We start from the raw sequence: 26,008 nt of genomic DNA, 5'->3' as shown, positions 1-26,008 counted from the left end.
AAACTTCAAAGCTTTTGCACAGCAAAGGAAACCATAACCAAGACCAAAAGACAACCCTCAGAATGGGAGAAAACATTTGCAAATGAAGCAACTGACAAAGGATTAATCTCCAAAATTTACAAGCAGCTCATGCAGCTCAATAACAAAAAAACAAACAACCCCATCCAAAAATGGACAGAAGACCTAAATAGACATTTCTCCAAAGAAGATATACAGAATGCCAACAAACACATGAAAGAATGCTCAACATCATTAATCATTAGAGAAATGCAAATCAAAACTACAATGAGATATCATCTCACACCAGTCAGAATGGCCATCATCAAAAAATCTAGAAACAATAAATGCTGGAGAGGGTGTGGAGAAAAGGGGACACTCTTGCACTGCTGGTGGGAATGTAAATTGATACAGCCACTATGGAGAACAGTATGGAGGTTCCTTAAAAAACTACAAATAGAATTACCATATGACCCAGCAATCCCACTACTTGGCATATACCCTGAGAAAACCAAAATTCAAAAAGAGTCATGTACCAAAATGTTCATTGCAGCTCTATTTACAATAGCCAGGACATGGAAACAACCTAAGCACCCATCATCGGATGAATGGATAAAGAAGATGTGGCACGTATACACAATGGAATATTACTCAGCCTTAAAAAGAAATGAAATTGAGCTATTTGTAATGAGATGGATAGACCTAGAGTCTGTCATACAGAGTGAAGTAAGTCAGAAAGAAAAAGACAAATACCGTATGCTAACACATATATATGGAATTTAAGGGAAAAAAATGTCATGAAGAACCTAGGGGTAAGATAGGAATAAAGACGCAGACCTACTGGAGAACGGACTTGAGGATATGGGGAGGGGGAAGGGTGAGTTTTGACAGGGTGAGAGAGGGTCATGGACATATACACACTAACAAACGTAGTAAGGTAGATAGCTGGGGGGAAGCAGCCGCAAGGCACAGGGATATTAGCTCGGTGCTTTGTGACAGCCTGGAAGGGTGGGATGGGGAGAGTGGGAGGGAGGGAGACGCAAGAGGGAAGACATATGGGAACATATGTATACATATAGCTGATTCACTTTGTTATAAAGCAGAAACTAACACACCATTGTAAAGCAATTATACCCCAATAAAGATGTTTAAAAAAATAATAATAATAAATAAATAAAAGCTAAAAATAAAGTGTGCTCTCTGTTCTCCCAAGCAGAGCTGTTCTTCCTCTACTACCAGCTGGAAAGGCAGAACTAGCCAGGCCATGTATCCTGACTTTTTCCTGTGGCTGCACAGAGCAGAAGGCCTGCTGGATTCTACAAGTGGAAAGAAATTCATGTCATTGCTTTTATTCTTCTTACCCTAGAGTCCCTTTCTCTCTCACCTGGACTTCAGTTCTGAGCCTCCCTCTGGGCAGAACCTCACTCTGTGATATGGCCCCCCACCATTGATAACAGAGTCCTCAGACAGGTACTGACCTCCCTCTGGGACACAGACACATCCCACATACGTGCAGAGAAGGATAGGAAATCCATGCTCCTTCATTACATTTTTCTCCCTAGTAATGCTAAATTCTGTTGTATTGCCCAGGGAGAATCTAGCAAATAGCTTCTGGCAGAAAGACATTCTGTTGGAAGCCCTTGAGTGTCCAGTGTTTAGCAGGCAGAGCTAGAATGGGTGAGAGTCAGCCTGAAGGTGTGCTCCCTGCTTTCTGGCTCCATCAGCCCAAGCCATGTCCTTTAAAAGGCAGCTCTTACTAATCTCATTAATTTACAAAGAGTACATGCTAACCAATTGAAAAGAGCTCAATGTGAAATAAAAATGAGTCAAGGATATTCACAGGCAGGTCACAAAAAATACAAATGGCTAATAGACATGAAAGGCAGTCTCCCTAGTAATTAAAGGTATGAAAACAAAACAAGGAGGTGCCTGTTTTAATCTGAGTGGTAAATGTTTTAAAATTTGTATGACAGTCAGACAATGTGGAAGGTATGAGCATTCATGATTCCCCACCCAGAATCTGCAACAATTCTGTGCTCAATTTGTCCCTCTTCTCCACAACTGCAGAAGAGAAATGAAGGAAAAGGGCTTGATGGGAATGGCTTAATCATGGAATTGGGAGTCAGGGTAGAGATGGGAAAGGGGACACATGGGCCTCAAGAACGCGGGGACCTTGCTGGCTGGGCTGGAGGAGAGCAGTGCAATTAGTGAGAAGTACCGCTTAGTAGGGGCTGACTTGTGAGTGGATCTAGGGGGAGCAAATCTGTGCACAGGATTTTTGGAGAAGGGAAGAAGGCAATATTGAGAAGTGCATCCTTTGTATGGGGCATACCTGACACAGTGAGTTCATGCATTTACTGGTTCCGTAAATAGGCTTAATACCTCTTTGATTTGGCTCTATAAACAAACTCTTCCTGAATGGCATTGGAACAACAGGCCACCACCTGTGAAAATATGTGTGGCTATTGTAATTATTGATAACTAGGAACTTCTCAAAGTATTGCACTGAACCAACAAATAGCTGGTCTAATATCTTAGTTGATGAGGCAGTGAGATTCAGAACCCAAGATAAGAGCTTCGGTCTTCAGACTTTGGCAATTGGAATGAGAACTTCTGTAGAAAGAGAGACACTGAGCTCACAGGTGGAGAGTTCTGTCTTTTCAACTAACAGCTAGAAACGGGACACATTTAGCCAAAGGTGTGAAGATGTAAAAGAGCTTAAAAAACTGAACAGCATTTTTCTGTAAAATGAAGGGGTGCATTTTAATCATGAAAATCAAAAAATAATTTTACAATTTAAATTATATATTCTACTTCCTTAGGAAAGCTTTTTTCTGTACTTCTGGATGGAGAAAGTTATGTATTATTTCTTTACTACATGAACTAATATAAAGGCAGTATGTATGATTGTGTTCCATTTCCTAGTTATAAACTTCTGATTTTTATATACATTGAATAAGGTTTTTATCCCCAAATAGTATCCAACTACTTAGTTTAGTTAATGACACCAAAGAGACTTAATTAGAAACAAACAAAACAAAAAAGCCGTACAAATTACTTAAAGTAAATATTGATAATAGAAGGGAGAGAAAAATATCTTTTCCATAAGAAAGATTCTGAGCCTGTTATTTAGAAATCCTTGCTATTAGAAATTTAAGTTACTTCTTCCTTAACCATGACCAACCCTTTCCTTTTGGTGTGAACTTTTAGCTAAGGAAAATTATGTAATTAGGGTCCAAGAAGCTAAAACTGACTTGGAGTTTCAGCTGTCTAGTTCACTTTCTGATTTTTTTTTTTTTTTTTTAATCTGGGAGTAAAGCATTAGTGTTGTGGTTAAGAGTGTGGACTTTTGGCACTAGACTGAACAGTTTGAATCTACTTCTACTTTTTCCTAGTTGAAGCAAGTCATTCAGCCTCTCTAATCCTTAGTTTCTACATCTGTGTTACTAAGATTAAAAGAGTAATTATTCCTTAGGTTTTTGTGCAAAATAAACGAGATAGTGTTTGTGCTCCATTGTTAGCTGTTTCATCAGTTGTGATACTCTTTGGTGCGCTTAAAAAACACAACTCAAAATCTAGAAAATCTAGAGGTTAACTTCATGGTTCAATCAAGAATCTAGTGTATTTCTGTCTCTCCATCCAGCCTTCCCCATTGTTAGCTTTATCCCAGTTTAATTCTCCTCATGAACCCAAGACGGCTGCCAGTGCTCCCACAGCTGTCTATATGTTTCCTCATTCTCATCCAGGAGGAATAATTGAGCCTATTTGTTCCAGTGTTCTTACCCAAGACCAAAGATTTACGCTGATTGGAAGAGCTAGGTCACATTCCCAACCCTGAGCCAGTCATTGTAGTCACGGGGTTGGACTGGCCTAACCTTTGAGATGTTCTTCACCCCTGAGCTGAGGAGCAAGTCAGTTTCCCACAGCCACACTGATTATTAAGAGGAAATTGAGGGCTGTTAGGAAGGAGAGAGGTAGAAATACCTACCTGAAAGGTGATCAATACCTGTCACTCTGTGATCACTGTTATCCAGGCACCACAGAAAGGGCTGTCACTGTCCAGGCAGGAAGTTATCTGTGTCCCTGGGTGGGCACAGGGAACACTTAACCCCCCCAAACTTGTTAAAATTGCTATTAGAAGCAGTGTAATTTCAGGAAAACAAAACAAAGCAAAAGACACATAACTCTCTTGCCAAGATGAATAGTATACGGTTCTATAATAAGTCAAAGCTTCCCAACATTGAATGCCCATTACTGAGAAACATTTGGCCATTTTAGATTATTGGTTTAATGCTAAGCTATGAGGAAGTTTTTAAAAATTAGAAATGATACCTAATGATTATTATCTACTCATATGATAGAGCTCAAATTTTGGCAGTTTATTACTTTTTTTGCAAGTAGTACTGAGAAAACTTAAGCTGTTGCATGCTTTGCTCTAGCAATTGGAACACTTGAAGAATATCAGTTAATTGACTAATTTAAGCTCAGAATTTATTTTCATTGTATTTACTTAGCTATTATAGTCACCTCGTGATGATTTCTAGGATCTACAATTTATCCATAGCAGATCCTGCTCTAACACTTTTTAATCCAATAGATTTTATTTATGTATGGAAAACCCTTCTTTGTGACAGACTTGTGTACTGAGTAAATTAATGCTCCTTCTGCAGTGCAACACTAGAATTTTCAACCTCGTGAACAAGTTTAAAAGCATACTACAAAAGGAAAGAGAAATGCGTTTTTGATTTCTTGTCTTTTTTTATTATTCATGCCTCAGCCCACAGCCCTCTCACCAACTGTAGGTAAGAATAATTGAGAATGACATACTGTTCTCACAAAATCATACTCAAGCAAGAACATTCCAATTCATGGGCAAAAAGCTATTGAGTGATGGAGCCAAAATTAAAAAAAAGAAAAATCTGACTGGGATCTGCTCTATTTTGAAAGCAAGAAGGAAATTTGGAAGTAATATATAGATCAACCTCCTCTTTCTACAGATGAGGAATTGAGGGTCAAAGAGAATAAGTTATTTGCCAGAAGTAATGAAGTTACTTTTATGGATGAGTAGGATGTAAAACCGAAGTCTTATGACTTAGAGCCTAATGTGTGGTCAGTGGGCTCATCCTTCTTGGTTACCTGCAGTTAAAATGTTTACAGTAGCTGTACTAGAAAATTATTTTTATTAAGCCTAATTATTGTGTAACTGTATCCCTTAAATACGTCACCCTCATTTTTCTCATCTATGAAATGAGAGAAGGGTAAGGGGTTGGTGAGATGGGTTAGGTTAATCAATCACTAACGTGCCTTCTACGAAGTGTATCATTATACTTACTGAGCAAAGACCAGATTAGAACGGTTGCCCCTACCAAACGCTAGGTTATCTACACAAAAGAATTAGCCCTACAGAAGCTTTTTAAAATTAAGCTCATTATTTTAGAGTATTTTTAGGTTTACAAAAAAGTTACAAAGATAGAATTTTCATATACCTCACACTCAATTTCCCCTGTTGTTAACATCTTACATTCTTATGGTACATTTGTCACAACGAATGAACCAATATTGATACATTAATATTAACTAAAGTCCATCCTTTATTCAAATCTTTAGTTCTCACTTAAGATCCTTTTTTTTGTTCCAGGCTCGCATCCAGGATACCACATTTTATTTAGCTTTCATGTCTCCTAAGGCTCCTCGTGGCTGTGACAGTTTTTCAGACTTTCCTTGTTGTGATGGCCTTCACAGTTTTGAGTAGAATGGGTCAGATATTTTATAGATGTCCTTCAATTTGAGTTTTTCTGATGTTTTTTCATGGCTAGACAGAGGTTATGGGCTCTGGAAGGAAGGCCGCAGAGGTAAAGTCCCATTCTCATCACAAAGCATCAAGGGAGCATACTATCAATTTGACTTATCAGCACTGATTTTAACCTTGATCACCTGGTTGAGGGAGTGTTGGCCAGGTTTCCCCACACCGTAGTCTTCGGAAGGAGGTCACTATGTGTGGCCCACACTTCAGAGTTGGTGACCGACATCCTTGAGGAGCAGTATCTACGTGAATTATTTTGAATTCCTCTGCACCGTCGACTTAGCTCTTCCTCCCCATTTATTTATCTATTTATGTATTCAAATCATTTACTTATATCAGTATAGAATCATGCTTATTTATTTTATACTTTGAGTATAATCCAATACTATGTGATTTATTTCGTTGCTTGAAAACTCTTCTTCTGCCGGGGTTTTCAAATACAGTAAATAATTAAATAACATCACAACTTTCACTGAAGGCTACTTTGTGCCAGGCTCCGTGGCAGTTCCATGTTTGTGCTTCGGTTATACCTGTGAGGAATCACTTGATATCGCACAACTGAGTGTATGAGATCCTGCTTCAGCCACAGCTGTGCACCTGTGGCCATGAGATTGTTTAAAGGAATAAAATATGCATGAGTTTCATATTAAGCTTATATGTCAATGAGAGTGGTACATTGATATGCCTTGCCCAGTGTGAAGGCGTTTATTAAATCAAAGCAAATTTATAAAACTCCATTCCATAGAATCCTTAACACTGTTATCAAAGGGTAGAAGCAGCAGAGAATAGTATTATTTTCATTTTCAAGTCTTGAAATTATTAGAACAATACATACTATACATGTGTAGAAAATTTGAAAACTTCTGAAAAATAAGAGGAAAGAAAAACTACCTTTAATCTCATCGTCCATAGAATAACCCCTGTTTATGTGTTGTTATATTTCCTTCCCTTTTTTTCAGTGCATAGGTATATTTAACCTAGTTAATTTCATTCTGTATGCGGTTTTGCATTATACTTTTCACCTCGCTGTTTTTTCCTAAGCATTTGCCCATGTGATTAAAAATGATCCTCCATTTTAAGTGACTCAGTGAACAGAAGAGGTCAGAGCCTGAGAGCAGGCAGGAGGTTATGGCAGTTGAGATGCAGAAGAGAATTATGGGGTAGACTGGAGTGGTAGAAAAAGCTGACCAAAGAAACATGTTCAAAATATAACTGATAGAACTTCACCATTGCACGCTTGGGTCCAGGTATAGTTGGTGCTAAGTTTCTAGCTTAGGTGGATGGGCATTCCATAATGATGCCTCAAACCCACATCCAGAGCAAAGAGAAGAAGCAGCAGGTTGGAGAAAGAGACAACTTCTCACTTACTGCCATGAAACACCTCTTGTCCTGTTTTTCCATGTTGGCGTTTAAACTTTACGTGCAAAACTGTCTCCATGATGGTCTTTGAAGGAAAAGAATGTGTTCAAACATCTTTCTTTGTTCTCCATAACATTGATTCTGTGCTGTGTATCCAGTAGAGGACTGAAAAGTAGTAACTGAGTGAGTGAATGAGTGAAATGCTGAATGAAGATGAGGTGAGCTTTGGGTGTTTGGGGTACTCTGGTGGGGGGTGGAGATTAATTACTAAAATTTGCTAATTTCTTTTTCAGAAAAACTGCTATCACCATGGCTTCCTCCCAAGAAAACCAAGTGTTAGAATAAAAGTAGTAGTAGAGGTCATGTTGTCTATGGCTGTTTCATGTTCTTTTTAAAGACACCTGTATAATTTTACTGGAAGGAGTGATAGGACATTCACACAAACTTGATATCTGATAGAAACACTAAAATCTTACTTTGATTCTTTGGTTTTTCCTGGCTTTCCTTTGAAATAAATAATAGAGTTGTGAAAAAGAAACCCAAATGAAAAGTATTTGTATTCACAGAAAAAAGTAAAGATTATAGAATTATTCCCAAAAAAGTAGATATATGCATTTAAGTCTAATAAGAAGGTTTCTTTGTTCATCACAAAAGCTGGTGAGGCTTTGGATCTGTGTGAATGCATAAAAACACTAGAAGTATTTTTCAGCAATATCCCAAATGTTTAGCATCAATCTAACATCTGTTACACAAGATTCTCTCTCTGAGATTGTTAGAATCTCAAAAATTCAAATCCTCTAAAAGGAAGTGTCTTCCTCTGCATATGCCCCAATTTTGGAAATAATAGAACTAGCTTAATCTGTTTAAACATTTATTGGTAGAAGTATTCATGGCAAGGAGGATAACATCAATAAACAAGTTAGTATATTATGCCTTTTTCTGACAAGCCTTTTCTTCTCGAGGTTGGGTTTTTTGCAGGTAGCTCTGCACTTTTTAATGCAGTTTGGTTTTCTTTGGGGAAGAAAGAGCAAGCTGGGGAACTCACCAAAAGACAAAAGGTCAGAAGAGTTAATACAAATAAAATCTATCATGCTCTCAGGTCTCACAAATATTATTCTGGTGGAATGGTAAAGATAATAATCACTAAGTAATATAATAGTACTGAAAACAGAAGAGTCAACCCAAGCATGACCTACTTTCTAATCTCTAATTAACCATTAATAAACACTAGCAGTAGTAATACATACATAATATATATTATTATTTGAAAAATCAGGAAGAAGCTACTTTGCATTTGTAAATCACTGGACTCTTTACAAAGCACCTTAAATTACATGATTTCTTTTAATTTTCACAAGTGTCTTTTTTTTTTTTAAGAAGAAAATTAGGCTCATAGAGCTCAGAGCAACTTAATAATATAACTAGGTCTTGTATACAGATCTTTGTGTTTTGACTCCTGTAATCTTTCCTCTATTTTATAATAGCTCTTCTCATCACCCGCCCCCAAATAACTACTTATATTTAAATAATTTCTTACATTTACAAAGCATTTTTACATATTTCATCTCATAATCAAAACAGTCCTTTGTAAGGTATTTTATTACATTTTAAAAATGAGAAGAGAAAAGTGCAGAGGGGATAAGTATTTTTGGCTGAAATTAAATAGTTGATATCAAGCCTGCCCTTTCATCATCAGAATTTGCTTCTTGTAACACAAGGCTTGGTTATAGCGTCTACTTACAGAAGGGCGTGGTCCAGGTACAAAAGGGTTGGGAAAAGAGAATGTTTTATTTGCTTTCCTTTGGTTCAGGTTATTTTATATACCGTATGTGTAGGTGGGAAGGCTCTCAGTGATAATGAAGTGATGCTGCAGAGAAGCAAGTTAGCGGACAAGCCCAGGATGAGTAATCAGTGTTGTGGGAATCCCAGAAAAGATATTTGGGGAGTACTGAATTTCATACTTTTTCAGCAGCAGTTAAACATTGCCATTTAGTAGGCCCTGAGAATTTATAGATCCATTTTGTTTGGTTTGGGCTATTGCAAAATCAAAGTCCCAGAATTAAACCCAGGGTTGCAGTTCAGTTCAAAAACAACTGTAGTAAAGCTTTGATATGACCAGAGGATCAGCCTTTTCTGCTTAGTTTATCTTTCTGGTTGTCTGAATGCTAACATATTAAGTACATGCATAACACTAACATATAACCACATATAGCAGTTTACCTGGGACAGTTCTGTTTATGCCTCTTTACACCGTATAATTGTCAATAGCACTCCCTTTCAGTCTCTAAAGTATCCCAGTTGGAATGATAAATTATATGGTTACCTTAACCTAAGCCTTTTCCCCAGTTCTTGTTGAAACTAGTCATAAAAATACAAAGTTTTCCTCACTTAGTAACTGAGGAGCGATGGCCTGCAGTTGGACCTCTGTCTGGGTCCCCTGCACTGCAGGGGCATCTGTGTGTGAACATCCATGATCACTGCACATTACTGGGGAGGAAGAAGTTGAAGGCATGGGACAATTTCTGTCTGTCTGTATCCTTTCTCTGCAGCTCACTTTCTCCAGTAGCACGGTTCTCTGGCAGTTCATGGACATCCGGTGTCACCTGGCTGCTTTCTTGTTTCTGTGCTTCTTTTGCTCATTCTTGTTGCTCTTTTTTGTCACTCTATTCTGTTGTCAGAGCCAAGGACTCACTTCAACTGTCTTTCACCAAAGGAGGTGAGAAGGTGATGGGGGGTCAGATAGAGCTCCAAGAGCACAGAGCCCAGAGCAGCCTGCCCTCTGTTCCCAGCTGCTCCGGGCCTTCAGCAGTGGGAGTTCACGGATCTTTACTCTCCTGCCCAGCTGTTTATCATACTCTGCTTTGGTCAGTTGATCTGTCTATATGTCCTACTACAAAGTTCTACTCTACCCTCTACTATATATATATATACACACATACATACATATACACTCCATACTTAATTATAATTATAGCAGCTGTTTTCTGATTTGGGGTTATCCGTGGGCCATTATGGCCTCTCCAGTCTGTCTATTATTACCATTTGGCCTTAGCAGGCACTTTCAACTTATTCTTCTCTCTGAACTTGGTCCAAACAACCTTTGCCTAATAACAGTTTTGCTGGCTAACAGCTTATCACTGAGCAGCCTATTCATCATCTGCCTCTAGTTCAGGTACCCAGCTCTGGAATAATCAGCTGTGAACAAGGGGCAAGGAAGTTAAGTTTACATAGACTCAAGCATAAGCAGTCCTTTCAGATGGGGCTGTGGATTAGACAGGCACTATGACAAGCATGTCTAGTGGGGGATGCCCATTGGTCACCATAGATTTTCCTCATTTTGTGTGGTTTCAGTTTTTGAAGTCATTTACTCAGTTGACCTCTAACTAATTGTAATGTTCCCTTGACAAGTGAATCCTTGAGCTTCATTGAACTTTGAATATCCCAGTGACTTTTGAGTTCTGTTTTTTGAAAGTTGAGTTTTAAAAACGTTTTATTTCCACTTGATGGCAGTTTCACTGTGCAAATATTTCTAACGTCATAGAAACTAGGAGAGATGACTAAGTAGCGTTGAACAAAATTCATCACAGCAGAGCTGCAAAGAAATAAAGGCTTTATTTGGGATCTTAGAATTGTAATTTGGGAGACACAGATTCGAGTAGGAGTCAAAAACGTGTTCCAAGGAGGAGAGAAAAGGCAGGGTTTTATAAAGGCAAACTTTAGGTTTGCAAAAATTGCAAAGGTTGCAAAAGTTGTTTCAAAAGAATAATGATTGGTTGCTGGCAAACTGAAGCTATTCTTATGTATACATATTTGGTTGCTAAAGGCTATCACTAGAGAAAGGTGGAAGTCTGGTACTGTGGCAAGTTGCAGGTTTTCTTGCAGTGTCCTTAGAATATTTGTGGTTTGGCCCAGTTCAAAAGTTTATGGTTCTACCCAGTGAGGACGTGCACGACCCTGCTTCTTTGATGGCCTCGAGGCTCCATTTTAAATAGCTCTCTTTGCAATACCGACTCCATTTTTTTTTTTTTTTTTTTTGCAGTACGTGGGCCTCTCACTGTTGTGGCCTCTCCCGTTGCGGAGCACAGGCTCCGGACGCGCAGGCTCAGCGGCCATGGCTCACAGGCCCAGCCGCTCTGCGGCATGTGGGATCTTCCCAGACCGGGGCACGAACCTGTGTCCCTTGCATCGGCAGGCGGACCCTCAACCACTGCGCCACCAGGGAAGCCCTCCCTACTTTATATTCTTGATGCCCTTATAGATTAGTTGACTGTATATCTGTTGGTTTATTTCTGGGCTTTTTATTCTGTTCCATTGATCTATCTGTCTCTTTTTATACCAGTATCATACTGCTTCAATCACTATAGCTTTGTAGTATAGTTTGAAATCAGAAAGTGTGATGCCTCCAGCTCTGTTTTTCTTAAGATTGCTTTGGCTATTCAGGGTCTTTTATGGTTCTATGTGATTTGACAATCCCACTCCTAGGTACTTATACAAAGGAATTTAAATCAGGATCTCAAAGAGATACCTGCACTCCCATGTTTATTGCAGCATTATTCACAATATCCAAGATATGAAAACAACCTATATGTCCATTGGCGGATGAATGGATAAAGAAAATTTGGTATGTACATACAATGGAATATTATTCAACCTTAAGAGAGAAGGAAAATCTGCCATTTGCAACAACATGAATGGACCTGGAGACCATTATGCCAAGTGAAATAAGCCAGTCACAGAAAGACAAATGCTGTATGATTTCACTTACATATAGAATCTAAAATAGTAAAACTCATAGAAGCAGGGAGTAGAATGGTGGTTTCCAGGAGCTGTGAGGAGAGGAGAAAATGGTGAGGTAATGGTCAAAGTGTACAAAATTTCAGTTATGCAGGATAAATAAGTTCTGAGATCCACTATATAGCATAGTGCCTATAGCTAAAAATACTGTATTGCATACTTAAAATTTTCTAAGAGGGTAGATCTCATGTTAAGTATTCTCACCACATGCGCGCGCACACACACACACACGCAAATGATAATAATATAAAAGGCGTGGGAAGAAACTTTGGAAGGGGTTGGATGCATTTGTAGCCTTGATGGTGGTGATGGTTTCACAGGTGTATACTTATTCCCAAACTCATGGAGTTGTATAAATTACATACGTACAGCTTTTTACATATCAATCATACCTCAGTAAAGTGGTTAAAAAAATAGCAGCACCCATCTAAATGTGGGACATGGCAGTTTAGTGCGGGGAAGAGTATTTGAATTTCCTATAATAGTCACTAAATAAATGTTAAATCTGAGAAAACATAAAAAATATTTTAAATGACAAAGTCTGTTTTAGAGCTGTGTGAGTGCCTGGTACTTCAGACACATCTTTCCTAATACATCCTTACATTTGAGAACTTAATAAACATTTGAAAAAGATACTTTATACCCATAAAAATTATATTTCTAGTATCCCTCCATAATCCAATTTTCTTCTTGGAACCATTTCACTGAGCCTGAGGGGAGATGTATCTCTAGATCTGTTTAAGTTCTTGACTTTCTTTTTTGCTAGAGTTGGGGGTATCCTTGGAGTTTGACACAGGGGTGGCCTGGAACTTGCGCCTCCTCTCTTTTCTGCTCTCTGCTGCTGACATTACCAATCTCCCAGGAGCTCAGCTCAAACTTCTGTGTGACTCATCCACCCCTTTCCCATATCCCCTACATCTTGTCAGTTGACAGTTCAGTTGATTGACTGTCCTCAATGTCTCAAATTCATCTTTTATTTCCATTTCTGCTGACCAGATCAGGCCCTTGTGACTTAAACTGGACTGTCGTAAAACCTTTTAAATAATTCCTGTATCCACAGGATTTCTCTACTCTCATCCATCCTACAGAGATAAAATGCCGAGTTTCCTCCTTTCTGAAATCTAATCACTTAGTCCAGAACAGGAAACATGAAAGGTAGGCGATAAATGTTTGTTAAATGAGTCTTGGCTATACTGCTTCTCTCTTCAAGAGCCTGTGATGGTTTCCTGTTGCCCACAGGTTGAAACTCTTCTCAGGCTGGCATGACTGAATATCAGTCTTCCTTTCCACCTTATTTCTCACACAATCCAATGACACACCCTCTTGTGACTACTCACCGTTGGGCTTGTGTTGATTTTCTCCTCCTCCCTTCTTCCAAATCTTTACTTGTCAAAGTCCTACTCCTGTTTTCAGACTGCTCTATTGTCATCTCTGTGAAGCCACCTCTGATTCTTTTCCCACAATAATTGGTCTTCTTTCATGAATGACTTAATAACTCCATTATATCACAGTCTGTCTTTAAGGATAGCTCTTGAGTGGACAGGGTTTCATTTTAAGTGCAATTTTGATCAATTGTTAATGTCGGCCTAAAGCACCTGTATTGAGAAGGTTTTTTTTGATAGAAGGTGCCAAAACAGATTAGATGCCATACACGGGCACAGGAGAGGAGAGAGAAAAAAGTGCCCATGGAGTAGCCAACTTTGTTATAGATCCCCATGTGTGTGTCTACTCAGCTAGACACACATGCCCGCAAAGACATTTTCTATCCTCATAGTCTCCATCACATTTTGTGTTCAGTTGGATGCTTAAACACCCTATTCCCTGTTGTTAAAAGTTTACAATCTAAACTGGAAAATATGACATTTTGAGATATAATGTGATAATGGACAAGAAATATATAAAGTGCTAATTAAATGGTCCTTGAAGGCTGGATAGGAATACATAGAGAACAAGATGGGGAAGGTTCTGTACATCCAAAATAAATGAAATCAGTTTCTTGGAGATATATCTGCACTCCCACATTTATCACAGCATTATTCACAATAGCCAAGATATGGAAATAACCTAAATGCCTGTCATAGAGGAATGGATAAAGAAAATGTGATCTATAAATACACACACACACACACACACACACATACACACACATACATATACACAAAATGGAATATTATTCAGGCTTTAAAAAGCCAATAAATGTAAGTCCAGTGAAGTCATCTCTTAACTAGGTGTTGAATTCTCAAACAGCAAAAGTGGAAAATCTGGTATAATTAAAATTACCTTTGGAAATTCCTTAATTTGCTCATGTAGTATACATTTTAAAATGTTAAACCAGATGCTCTGTAAATTATTTGCTATAAACTTCAAGAAGCACTGAATAGAGCAGTGAAAGCTACAAAAAATAAAGATATCTGAGCATTCAAACTTTTCTGCCTTTAAGGTACCTGTCAAAACACTGGAAGAGGATGCAAGGTCAGCAGAAAATTTCTACTTTCCTATAGATTTTATTCCATTTTTTAGAAAGTAATAAATCTACATTTAATATTTGTTAGTGGATTTATTTTGAAACAATGTATATATATATATATATATATATATATATATATATATATATATATATATATATATATAATAGAGCCTCAAGAAAGTCTTAGAACATACTAGGAGCTTAACAAATGTTTGCTGGATTTTAATTTAAATCTTGCTTATTAGTTAAACCCAAATACAAACTGTTCTTTGAAAAGGCATTCAGAAGACATCGGTTGGCTTCCTCTTTCCAAGTGGGAATCATCTGTGTGGTCCAGTGAAGAGCTATCACTCTCTTACCATTTATGCTAGTTTCAAGACACCTTACCATAGTGCTGGAAATGTGTTTTGAAGAAAAATAATGTTTTTGCCCACGAAACTTGAAAATTAGTAACATCCTGTGCTGACTAGGATATGGGAAATAGACACTTGCGCACTTTCAGTAGGAATGTGAACTACCTAAAACTTTTTGGAAAAATTCATCCTGTAAGAGAAATAAAAGCACAAGTTCTTTTGCAGTGGCAAATACTGAAGCCAACTCATATGTTCATCATTAGGAAGATAATTGAAGAAATTATGGGAGTCCCAACACTGTGGAAAATCATGTACCTCAAAAAAAAAAATAGATCTATGTGTATTGATTAGAAAAGTGCCCATGATATTTTTCTTAAGTTAAATAAATTGTGAAATAATAAACAAAATGTAATACTTTGCTCAAACAAAAACTGGAAACTCAACCACAGAAAAATTAACCTGTATGTATGTGTATTTGTATAAGACGTTCAAAATGTAGAAGGATATACCCTAAATTGTCAAAATTGGTAATCCCAAGGAGGTGGGGCAGTTGGATGTCTGAGGAAAGTGAAAGAAAATCATTTTACCTTTTACTCCTCTGTTGTTTGAAGACCTGACCCAAATTCTTGGTTAAAGGAATTAAAAGAAAAGAAAGAAAAAAAGGAATTAAAAGAAAAAGACAACCAGGAGATGTAATGTGGAAATGAAGTGGATGGGATTTGGCAACTATTTGGATGTGGGAAGAGGGAAATTCTTGTAGATTTCTAGCCTGAGTGGCTGGGGGAATGGTGCTATCATTCATAGAAACAGGGATATCATGAAAAAAAAAGAATTCTTTTTTATTACTACCAGAGGAGAAATGATAAGTTTAGGTTATCAGTCAGAGTTGTGCTGCTTCTTATTTTAAATGATAATTGCTCCCATAGGAAATCTCCTTATCTTGGTCTTGAAACATTAAAAAAACTGCTTTCTAGCTGTATTTCATGTAAACTATAGAATTAAAGAGCTGGAATGGTATCTACTATTTTACCTTATCCATGCATATTATTCCAAAACAAAAGTATATTTCTTTTTGAATTGGAAAAAAACTATAAGGATTTAAAATCACCTCAAACATGTGAAGAAAAGTAAGTTTTCCTGCTGTATTCAACGTGGCAGAAAGTATAATATGACCTGTAAAATTTTCACTCTATGTTTCTCTTATGTTGTTTTAATAATAGTTATTCCTCTTGCTAGTGCATTTATAACTCAATGCCTAGTATATTGTCGCTAAAGATATTCTATAGAGGTAGGCTTGCAAAGATTTTTAGTTCTAGAAATAGCTTGTGCACCTTTAGTCCATAGAAAGCAGCATTAGGAATTTAGCCCTACTGAGAATTTATTTCTTGCAAGTACTGTCAAAATGCTGGTTGAATTTATTTCTGTATAATTGCATCATATTTTATGTTGGGGCTAAAATAGACATGTGTAATCCATCAGTATGAGCCCCTTTGCATGAACAAATGAATCAACAAAGTCACCTGAATAAATCATTTTACTTTTCAGCTCAGTTACCCATACCTTTATTCTCCATTCATCACTGATTGTGTTTCTACTTCAGACACTATTTCTTTGTTAGTCTTTCTTCGTTGAATTATGTGGGACTTTCCATGGGAAATGTTTTTCATATTTTATGTGTTATTCTAATCTGAGTTAAAACATGAATTCCTGTAACTACTGTGTCTTTATTTTGAGTCTAAATAATTTCATGAATTTCAAAACCTTCAGAGAACTGTGTGATTATGATGCTATGTGAATTCATAAGATGATTTATTATATTGACTAATTCTTGGAGTTTGCATTTAGCTACACATGGTCCCCCATTGGAGGAAATAAAATAGAGATAATAAATTTAATATTTTGTATATTTTTCTTGGTTTTCAGAAAATAAATACTACTGGAACCAGTAATACAGATGTCCCCTTGGCTGTTCCCGGAATGTACCAATTGGACATTACATTAAGAAGGGGTCAGAGTTTAGCTGCCCGAGATCGAGGAGGTAAGAACATAAGAAAAATGTCACCTGGAAGCTTATTCTCTGTGTTTTTGACAAACTTTGTTTTCCTTGTGGTTTCTTAAGTTAAAAAAAAGTCAACTATAATATCAGTTTCAGAAGTTTCGGTTCAATGATGTGGCTCGAAATATCATCTGACTCCTGTGACCATAGAGGAAGAGGTTATGATGCAAGTTTGAAAACTCTGAATTGTCCCAACCCAGACAGCAAGGTCCCTACCAAACTGCTGACAAACTAGACTCTACATTATATATAATTAGTGACATAATCAGTTAAGTAGATGAAGCACATTTTTGAAGCCATATCAGAATTCATCTTTTCACAGACCTGAAATACTTTTTGCTACATAGATTTGCTCCATTGAATCCCCTGAAACTGCAGAATCTTGGACTAACATCTCACCAAAACTTTGGAGATTCCCAGCAAGTGATTTTCTGAGGCTTGGTTGGACCTGGCAGTAATCTCATGGTGGATTAAACAGGTCTCTGTAGTCCATGATGAAGGAAAAGACAAGGCAAATACTCTTTAGTTCCTGGATTCCATATCACAAGGCAATCTCCTGATGAACTTACCTGGGGTACGTTAATTATTCCTTGAACCCTGGTTAGGGGCAGGACAAAAGATAGACCCTAACCAGACCGTATAGCATCTTTTGCATGTTTCGAAATAACACTGCTTCGGGATGTGGAGATCTGAGGGCCTACATTCCTAAAGGAAGCTGAATTTGGGTGTAATTCCTCCCACTAAGAAGGAGGAGAGCCCTTGAGCTTCTAACTCATTGTCAGACGACCTGCAGAGTGCTCCTGGAATCACAGGATCTTGTTTTTCTCCTCCCACTTTTTTTGACATCCATACTTAGGCAGGGAAAGGAACTAAATAAGACCATAATTTGTAATTTTTATCTCCTGTCTCTACAAAAATAAACTAGAGAAAATGAGTAACATAACAGTGGGTTTTGTAAGATTAGAGATGATACAAATAATAGATTTAATGTTTAAGTACAAACTAGTAAATATCAGAATATTCTTAATGAATGAAGGTATGATTAGAAATGTTAGAATTTAAACACAGGGGGAATTTTCAAAATTAATCATCGGTTTTAGTAGCTGAGGAAAAATGTTTATGGAATTGAACTGCTGGTCTCAAAAGAAGTTACAGGGGCTTCCCTGGTGGCGCAGTGGTTGAGAGTTCGCCTGCCGATGCAGGGGACACGGGTTCGTGCCCCGGTCCGGGAGGATCCTGCATGCCGCGGAGTGGCTGGGCCCGTGAGCCATGGCCGCTGAGCCTGCACGTCCGGAGCCTGTGCTCCGCAACGGGAGAGGCCACAGCGGTGAGAGGCCCGCGTACCACAGAAAAAAAAAAAAAGAAGTTACAATTAGCTTCGAGGACAAAAATAATACTATTACCATAGTATTATTTCACTGTATTTATAAAACATTTTTTAGTCTTCAGAGCAATCTTAATTACATTACATTACAACATTTGATCTAAAACAGAGTTGAACCAGGCATCAGGAGATCAAAATTTTAGTCCTAGATATGTCTTCTCAACAATATTAAATACATATGCACACAATTATTTACTGCAGAATTTTTTGTAATTATAAAATGCACATAAATAGAAGAGGTGGTTAAATAAGCCATGGTACACCCACATGATGAAATAATATGCAACTGTAAAGTAAATAAGGAAAATCTTTAGGAATTGATATGGAAAGTGTTACAGGACATATTATTAAGTGAAAAAGCAAAGTGCAAAGGGTATCAACATTATGAAATGTTTTAGGTAAGAAAGAAGGGAGTATAAGGGATTATGCATTATCTGTTCATTTCTACAAAAAGGAATATCAGAAGTAAAATCCGGAAACGAATGAGATTGATAATATAACACAATATCAGTAAGAACAGGTGTCCAGAATGTGGGATAGGAATGGGGTAAAAGGGGTAGGGAGGAAGTCCTATATGCATTGTTGACAAGAATGTCAACAATATACTTGTCACTATACAAGTAAACTTTCTTGTATAGTTCTAACTCTTTAACCATGGCAATATTACAGAAAGAATTGAATGAGTGAATGGAAGGATGGATAGATACATAGATAGATATGTTTCTGCATCCTGTTGATATCTATAACCACACCTCAGGGGAATGGGAATAAAACAACTAATCTAAGTGATTAAGTAAAACCATATTTGGGTTATACACTATAAAACTCAAGACAAAAAGAACGATATATAAATAATGTACTTCAGAGAATGATTTTCAATTCTGAAACTACTTACTGCATATGCTAGGAATGAGCAACTAAGTAAGTATATTGTAGATAAAAAGAGTCAGATTTCTTACTGCTGGAGAAAGAGGCCAAAGACATGGAATGGGGGAAAGCTAGAATACACCTTGTGGTGTTAGAAAGGTATCGGTATGAACTGATGGTTTCTAATATATATACAGATAGATAGCAATTAAGATGGATAGAGATGTGTGTGTGATCTCTCTGCTGAGAGGGCCTAGAAGTCATCACAAAGGTGTCATGACAAAGTAGAAATCCACATACTTTTGGCCCAGATCTTGGTTTCTAAATACAATTCCTCCAGTAAAAGTAAGCAGGGCTCCTGGAGAAATGGTTGATTGCAGATCTGGGGCAGGGACAGTACAAGATAAGCCTGGAACATTTTGCAGTGCAAGAAGGTAAGGAAGTACTGAAAAATTGATGTCAGAATGTCAAAATGAAATAGGAGCCAACTTAAAGGAGGTCCTAATGATCAAAACTGGGACAATTTCAGCAACAAAATAAATAATGGTAATAATGGATTATACCCCATAGAATAATATAAATATCTATGATTTCATACTGGTAAATACATAATTAAATAAATAAATAGGTGTGAGATAAGGTAAAGCTTTTCCTTATGGTAGAATTCTAATGAACAAATATAGACAGGAAAATAGAAATCACCTTACACCACCATAATAATCATTACAGGGCTTCCCTGGTGGTGCAGTGGTTGAGAGTCTGCCTGCCGATGCAGGGGACACGAGTTAGTGCCCCGGTCCAGGAGGATCCCACATGCCGCGGAGCGGCTGGGCCTGTGAGCCGTGGCCGCTGATCCTACGCGTCCGGAGCCTGTGCTCTGCAATGGGAGAGGCCACAACATGTGAGAGGCCCGCATTCCGCAACAACAAAAAAATTATTAGAGGCAAAAATCATCAATTGAGGCTAAAACTATATGTGTAAAATTATGATGTGAAACAGGATATTTGCATCATTTCAAAGTATTTCCCCACAAGATACATACAAATTACAAAGGGGAAAAAAAGTAACTTTACAGTAGAGAAACTTGGAAGACATCCTTTTAACCAAGTGCAAAGTTAACATCAGCAGTAATGAAACAGACAGGTGTGATGACCCTGCTAATATGATGTGCTGAGAAAGGGACATCCTGTGTGGCATTCTTGTCAACAATGCATAAAGTCAATGTCATCATGAGAAAACATCAGGCAAACTCTGGCAACATATGATGCCAGTTACCTGAGCTAAGTAGCATCTGCCCTCTAGGCAGTGCATGCACAGTCTTGTTCCACCATTCCGTGTCTCCACAGTTGTGGGTCTGGATGGCATTGTGTATGCACCACTGTCTTTCTTGTAGTAGCAATTTATTCTCTCCAGATGCCTCTGCCCAAAATAGGAATTTTTTAAACATAAAATGAGAGGGCCGTGTTCTTAAGAAATATGGGAGAGAAAATATTACTTTGTAGAAGTGAAGAATATCCCAAAGTGTTTAAAATGCAAACTCTAATCCAGCTTCCCTATCTGACTCACATGCCTGGCATTTATGAAGTTTTTAGTTGGTAGATATGAGAGGAGATATATAAACAGAGGAAACAACCTGAGTTAAGTTTGGGATTGATTAAAATTTATCATAACCTGAGTTAAGTTGGGGATTGATTAAAATTTATCATAGACCCACCTGTAAATAACAGTTGGTGTTAAGCATATGATTGGATAGATAGCATTGGGTCCCTTCAGATTTGTGAATTTTATATATCTACAGATATAGATGTAGATATATAATTTTGAGGGCCTGAATGGGGATTATGGTTGTGGAACTGGAGAAGGAAACGAAAATGGGAGGGATGGTTTGGAGAATGTCCAGTAGCATCTGAGGTCAACTGGGTGAGGGGGGTTCAAAAACCTATTGAGATTTTAAGGCTGCTGATGACTAGGAGCCGTGTGGACTTTGGAAAAAGGTGCATGTAAGCAAAAATATTTGTGTAACTATTAGAATTAGCAGAAATTACACTCTCTTGTCATTTATTACATTGATACCCTCACCTACTGCCTAGCGAAACCAAAATGCCTATGCCTTCCATGTCCCATCTCACCCTTGCACAAAATAATGGAAGGGAAAACTCATTTCCACCATCCCCACCATTGCCAGAAGGTTGTTTGAACTTTGCATCTTCAGAATCTTTATATGTAATAGGCACTGAGGTGGGCTCAACAGGCAAAACTGGCCATCATTCTTCCACTTTTATAACCTGTTTTACAGAACAACCAGGTAGCTTTTTGGAATGCTACTGCCTTTTTCAAAGTTTTATTATACCTGCTTTAAGCAGCCTGATGGACTAGAAAGTACATGACCTTCTAGGGAATCTGACCACATAATTTCAAAGCCAATCTCAACATTTTATTAGCTGTGTGACTTTGAGTGAGCTGTGCAGTCTCTCTGCTGCAATTGTAGGGCTCCAGATTTAGCAAATAAAAAATGCACAATGCCTAGTTAAATTTGAATTTCAGATAACCCATTATCTTTTAATATAAATATATCTCATGAATCTAATCCACAGTATAATGAATATAGATAATAATATTATACTATAATTATGTAATGTGGTAAATATCACTACATTGGCAAACATATTACAGTATATAAGTACATCAGAGTAACATGCTGTACACCTTAAACTTACACAATGTTACATGTCAAATTTATTCAATAAAAAATAAATAATATAGATACATACATATCTCTCATGTGCTATTTGGAGTACTCCTATACTAAAAAATTATTTGTTGTTTATCTGAAGTTCCAATTTAACTGAGTTCCTTGTTTTATCTGGCAGCCCTTTGACAACTGTCATATGTAGTTCTCTTTTAAACTGCCATTTTAATTTTAATTGGGTTGGGCTTTTCAGGACTATATTATCATCTGTCATGTTTTGAAAGTCATGTCTTGACAAGATTATTTGTATTGTTAGAAAAAAAAGAGCAATCCGTGTAGATATGTTTGGTGATAGCAATTCCCTACAACTTAATTCCTTGAAATTTGTATCGTGGAGGATGTATTAATTTCCTAGGGTTGCCTTAACATATGACCACAAACCTGGAGGCTTAAAACAACAGAAATGTATTATCTCAGTTCTGGAGTCCAAGAGTCAGAAAAGTCAAGTTGTGGTAGGCAACACTCCTTCCAAAATCTCTTGGGAAGAATTCTTCCTCGCCTCTTCCAGCTTCTGGTGACTCCAGGAATTCCTTGGCTTGTGGCAGCATCACTCCAATCTTTGCTTCCATCTTCCCCCTCTGTGTCTCCAAGCCTCAAATCTCCTTCTTCTTTCTCTCATAAGGACAGTAGTCATTGGTTTTAGGGCCTGCCTTAAATTCAGTATGATCTCATCTCAAGATTCTTAAATTAATTTTATCTGCAAAAAGACTATTTCTAAATAAGGTTACATTCACAGGTACCAGGGGTTAGGACTTGTAATGTATATATACATTATATTTAATGTATATATATGTACATTATATATATTATATAATGTATATCTACTATACATCATATATACTTATATGCTTCTACAGAACATATATGTTCTGTTGTATTTTTCCTGTCCTATTTTCATAGATTAAAAAAAATCACTCATTGACACACAAAGATTTCCTTGCTTTATGTTAATATAACTAGAGCCATACAATTACTAAATCTTAAGAATGAACTTCTATCTTGAGATTTTGTAAATGACTCCAAGACTACACATTTTTCCTAGAAAGCTTTTTATACTAGTCTTAACACTTCATTTATTTTGAGGCAGAAGCAAAGGGTCTGGTGGCTCTTCTCCAAAGAGGTGCCATCCTTTACCAAATGTAAATCTGGAACTCCTTAAGACATAGAGCAAGTATTATACAAATTTTCTGAAGAAACTCTGAAGATGATGTTTCCACATATGAAATGCAGTCATATCACACATAACAAACTTAGGTTCACTTTTAAACATGTTATCTCTTCTGCTATTATGGTTACAAATTTGCTTTGCTTAATTATATTTAGGTTGGAAGAGGGACCAATTTTTATTTAACCTTTACAAAAAAAATACATTGCCATGAAAAGTAAAAAGACCCAGGAAAGGCACTGTGTATAATACCTGACACTGTTCTCAGGAGTTGATAGACAAGGTCAATCAATATGTATCATATTTTCTTCAGAATCTGCATCGACTTTGGCAATGGTGGGTTTTTTTTTAAATATGATTTGATTATTTATAGATGAATTTGATTTAAAATAAGTATAATTTAATTCAGCCTCTTAATAAAGGATGATTGTAAGCTTAACTCATTTTAAAAGTGCATCTCTGAGTTCCATTTATTAGGGACATTGTCCTTAAATTCACTTGAGGTTGATTAGCTTGCTTTCATAGTTTTCCATATTTAGATTTCTTAAAGGATATGCTCCTTCTTGGTGTAAGGATAAAGGAAATTTTATGTGTTCATGGGTTTCAGTGCATTGTGCCTATAGGGAGAAATAGTCTCGAATTTAGTTACACATTCTCTGAAATTAGATCATATAAAGTATACAAAATTACCCTTTCCATAAATTTTGAAAGGTCAGTTGGCACAGTTGTACCAAAAATGTAAACCCATTCCTAATTGGTAAACTGTTTAATATAGTCAAACCTTTATTAGGTTATGTATGGCCCATTAATTAATATTATTTTAAGAGAGAGCCTTCATTCTAATTAGCACTAAATTAGTCTTCTAAATTTGGGGTTAGAGAGAAAGTGAAAAGGTCTATGGGGCTTTATTAGTGCTTATCATAAAATAAACCATTAAAAATAATAGCAACAATATTCTAAAGCAAATAACAACAATTAGATATGTCTCTTTGCTTTTACAAGGTGCTATTTCTTTTCCTGCTGATTTTGGGTTAGCAGTCTCCTTTCACAAAGTCGTCTGTCTTTAGACCAGAATAGTCCTGGAAATCCTGACTTTCAAGTCCACTGGCTCAGTTGGTCAGGTATTTACTCTCAGTGGCAATCTCAGCTTACATTTGGAAACCTCAGCCATGGGTTTATTCTTAGCAGCCTCAACAATCTTCTCCACCAACTTCTGAGACTTACTTTCTAATTTTTTTTTTTTTTTTTTTTTTTTGCAGTACGCGGGCCTCTCACTGTTGTGGCCTCTCCCGCTGTGGAGCACAGGCTCCGGACGCGCAGGCTCATAGGCCGTGGCTCACGGGCCCAGCCGCTCCGCGACATGTGGGATCTTCCCGGACCGGGGCACGAACCCGTGTCCCCTGCATTGTCAGGTGGACTCTCAACCACTGCGCCACCAGGGAAGACCCTTACTTTCTAATTTTAACGAAAGACACAATGTCTGAATTTTAGCTTACAGTGGGAACCTTTAGGCAAGCAGGAGGGGAAAAAAAGAGGCCACGCATTGGTGGTAGATGGAATGCTTCTGGTTAATTTATTACAGAAACTAATCATACCAGAATGAAAGAGTAGAATCCCCTGTTGGAAGTGATCACATAAGCATCAGGCAATAGGGTCATCAGGTGATGATTACCCTGAGGGGAAAGATATGTTAGGGACAATGAAGACATTGGCAAATCTTCAAAACCTTGCAATCAATAGATACTATAGAGCATGCACCGAAAGCATCTCCAACTGATAAAAAGTGTTTTAAAAGTACAAATAAAATTGTTCCCAGAAGTAAATTTATTGACAGCCATTGCATCATCCCTTGTGCATAAGTATGAACATGCTTCCACTCCCAGACCCCAATGGGACCTGTAATTGCATATCAAAAAGTAATACTTTATTGATATAAAACTGACCTTGGGTAGACTGAGCTTTTCTTTTTGTTTTGAAAACTTTTCCCTATCCCCAAAAAGAATATTCCATGCCCATTTTGACCCCCTAGATTCAAGTAAACATCAGACCCACAAGACTATCCACAAGACTACCCAAGGCCACACCTGACACCTCTTCAGGAGGATATAGGGCGGGAACCACAGTTCAGCAGCAAGACAGCCTCAGCTACCCCTTGCTGCAGCCCATGCAGCAGCCCCTGCAGCCATCCGGGAGATATCTTCCTTAGCTACCAGGTAACACAGTGCAGATGGAAAAAGACAAGATCACATTGAGCAGGTGTGGGAGCCTCTATGGTATAAAAGCCTTCTTTCTCACAGGAGCTAGTACCTCTTGTAACTACTTCATAGTTTCCAGGGACGTGCCCAGTTACAAGCATCATTACAGTCAGGAAGCCCAAAGATATGGCTTCCCAACAGGTGTTTCTACTTCTCCCAGTCTAGATGAAATTTACCAACCAGGGCATCATTTTTACCTTGTGTTGCTTAACAACATACTATCTATTGAGGGTTATAAGGGAAATACAGAGTTAACCAAAGGTCGTGTTCTCATGAAGAAGAAGGAAATGGTTTCCTCATACTGGGGCAAGCATTGAGAACATTAACAAAATACAGGGCATTCCAGTTGTGCCTAATTGTATCAGGCGGCCTCTCCTTGCTCAAGTGCCACAGGAAGGGTTTCAGGGTGAGGTGATTTCAAGCCTTTCGTGCTACCTAGCAGCTGTTGAAGAAGCATCAGAGTTGGTTTGGATGTAGAATACCCTGTCAGATGTGTTAGTCCAAATTGAGGGGCTGACCTTGGAGAAGAGCAAAATCAAAGAGAATTTTCAGACAAACACACAAATGCTCAAGGATGAGAAATAGCTACAACCTTGTCTGTGTTACTAGTCAAAGTAACAACACTTTACAGCAACCATAACAAAGGAAAAACAACAAACAGTTTAGTGATTTTAGGTTGTGTAGACATAACAGACCCTTATTATTCTTTCTGTTTGCTTATTTTTTGTAAATAAATGACCATGGTCATAAAATACACAA

General features: G+C 37.6%; 1 protein-coding gene across 5 annotated transcripts in view; it reads left to right on the top strand.

The window, feature by feature from the left end:
* The window catches only part of MCTP1 (multiple C2 and transmembrane domain containing 1), a 533,762-nt gene that overhangs the window by 210,286 nt on the left and 297,468 nt on the right, over positions 1 to 26,008 (top strand). For 3 of the 5 annotated variants that reach the window (XM_065875060.1, XM_065875059.1, XM_065875058.1), the window contains exon 2: positions 16,697 to 16,811. In XM_065875060.1, the coding sequence (XP_065731132.1) occupies positions 16,697 to 16,811 (115 nt within the window). Of the gene's footprint in view, positions 1 to 16,696; positions 16,812 to 26,008 lie in introns of those variants that run through there. The other 2 variants (XM_065875061.1, XM_065875063.1) reach the window with 1 other exon arrangement.

Source organism: Phocoena phocoena, chromosome 3 (genome assembly GCF_963924675.1).
Source record: "Phocoena phocoena chromosome 3, mPhoPho1.1, whole genome shotgun sequence".
Taxonomy (NCBI): Eukaryota; Metazoa; Chordata; class Mammalia; order Artiodactyla; family Phocoenidae; genus Phocoena; species Phocoena phocoena.
The sequence above is the reverse complement of the archived record's forward strand: the minus strand, read 5'-3'. Positions and strand labels throughout refer to the sequence as shown.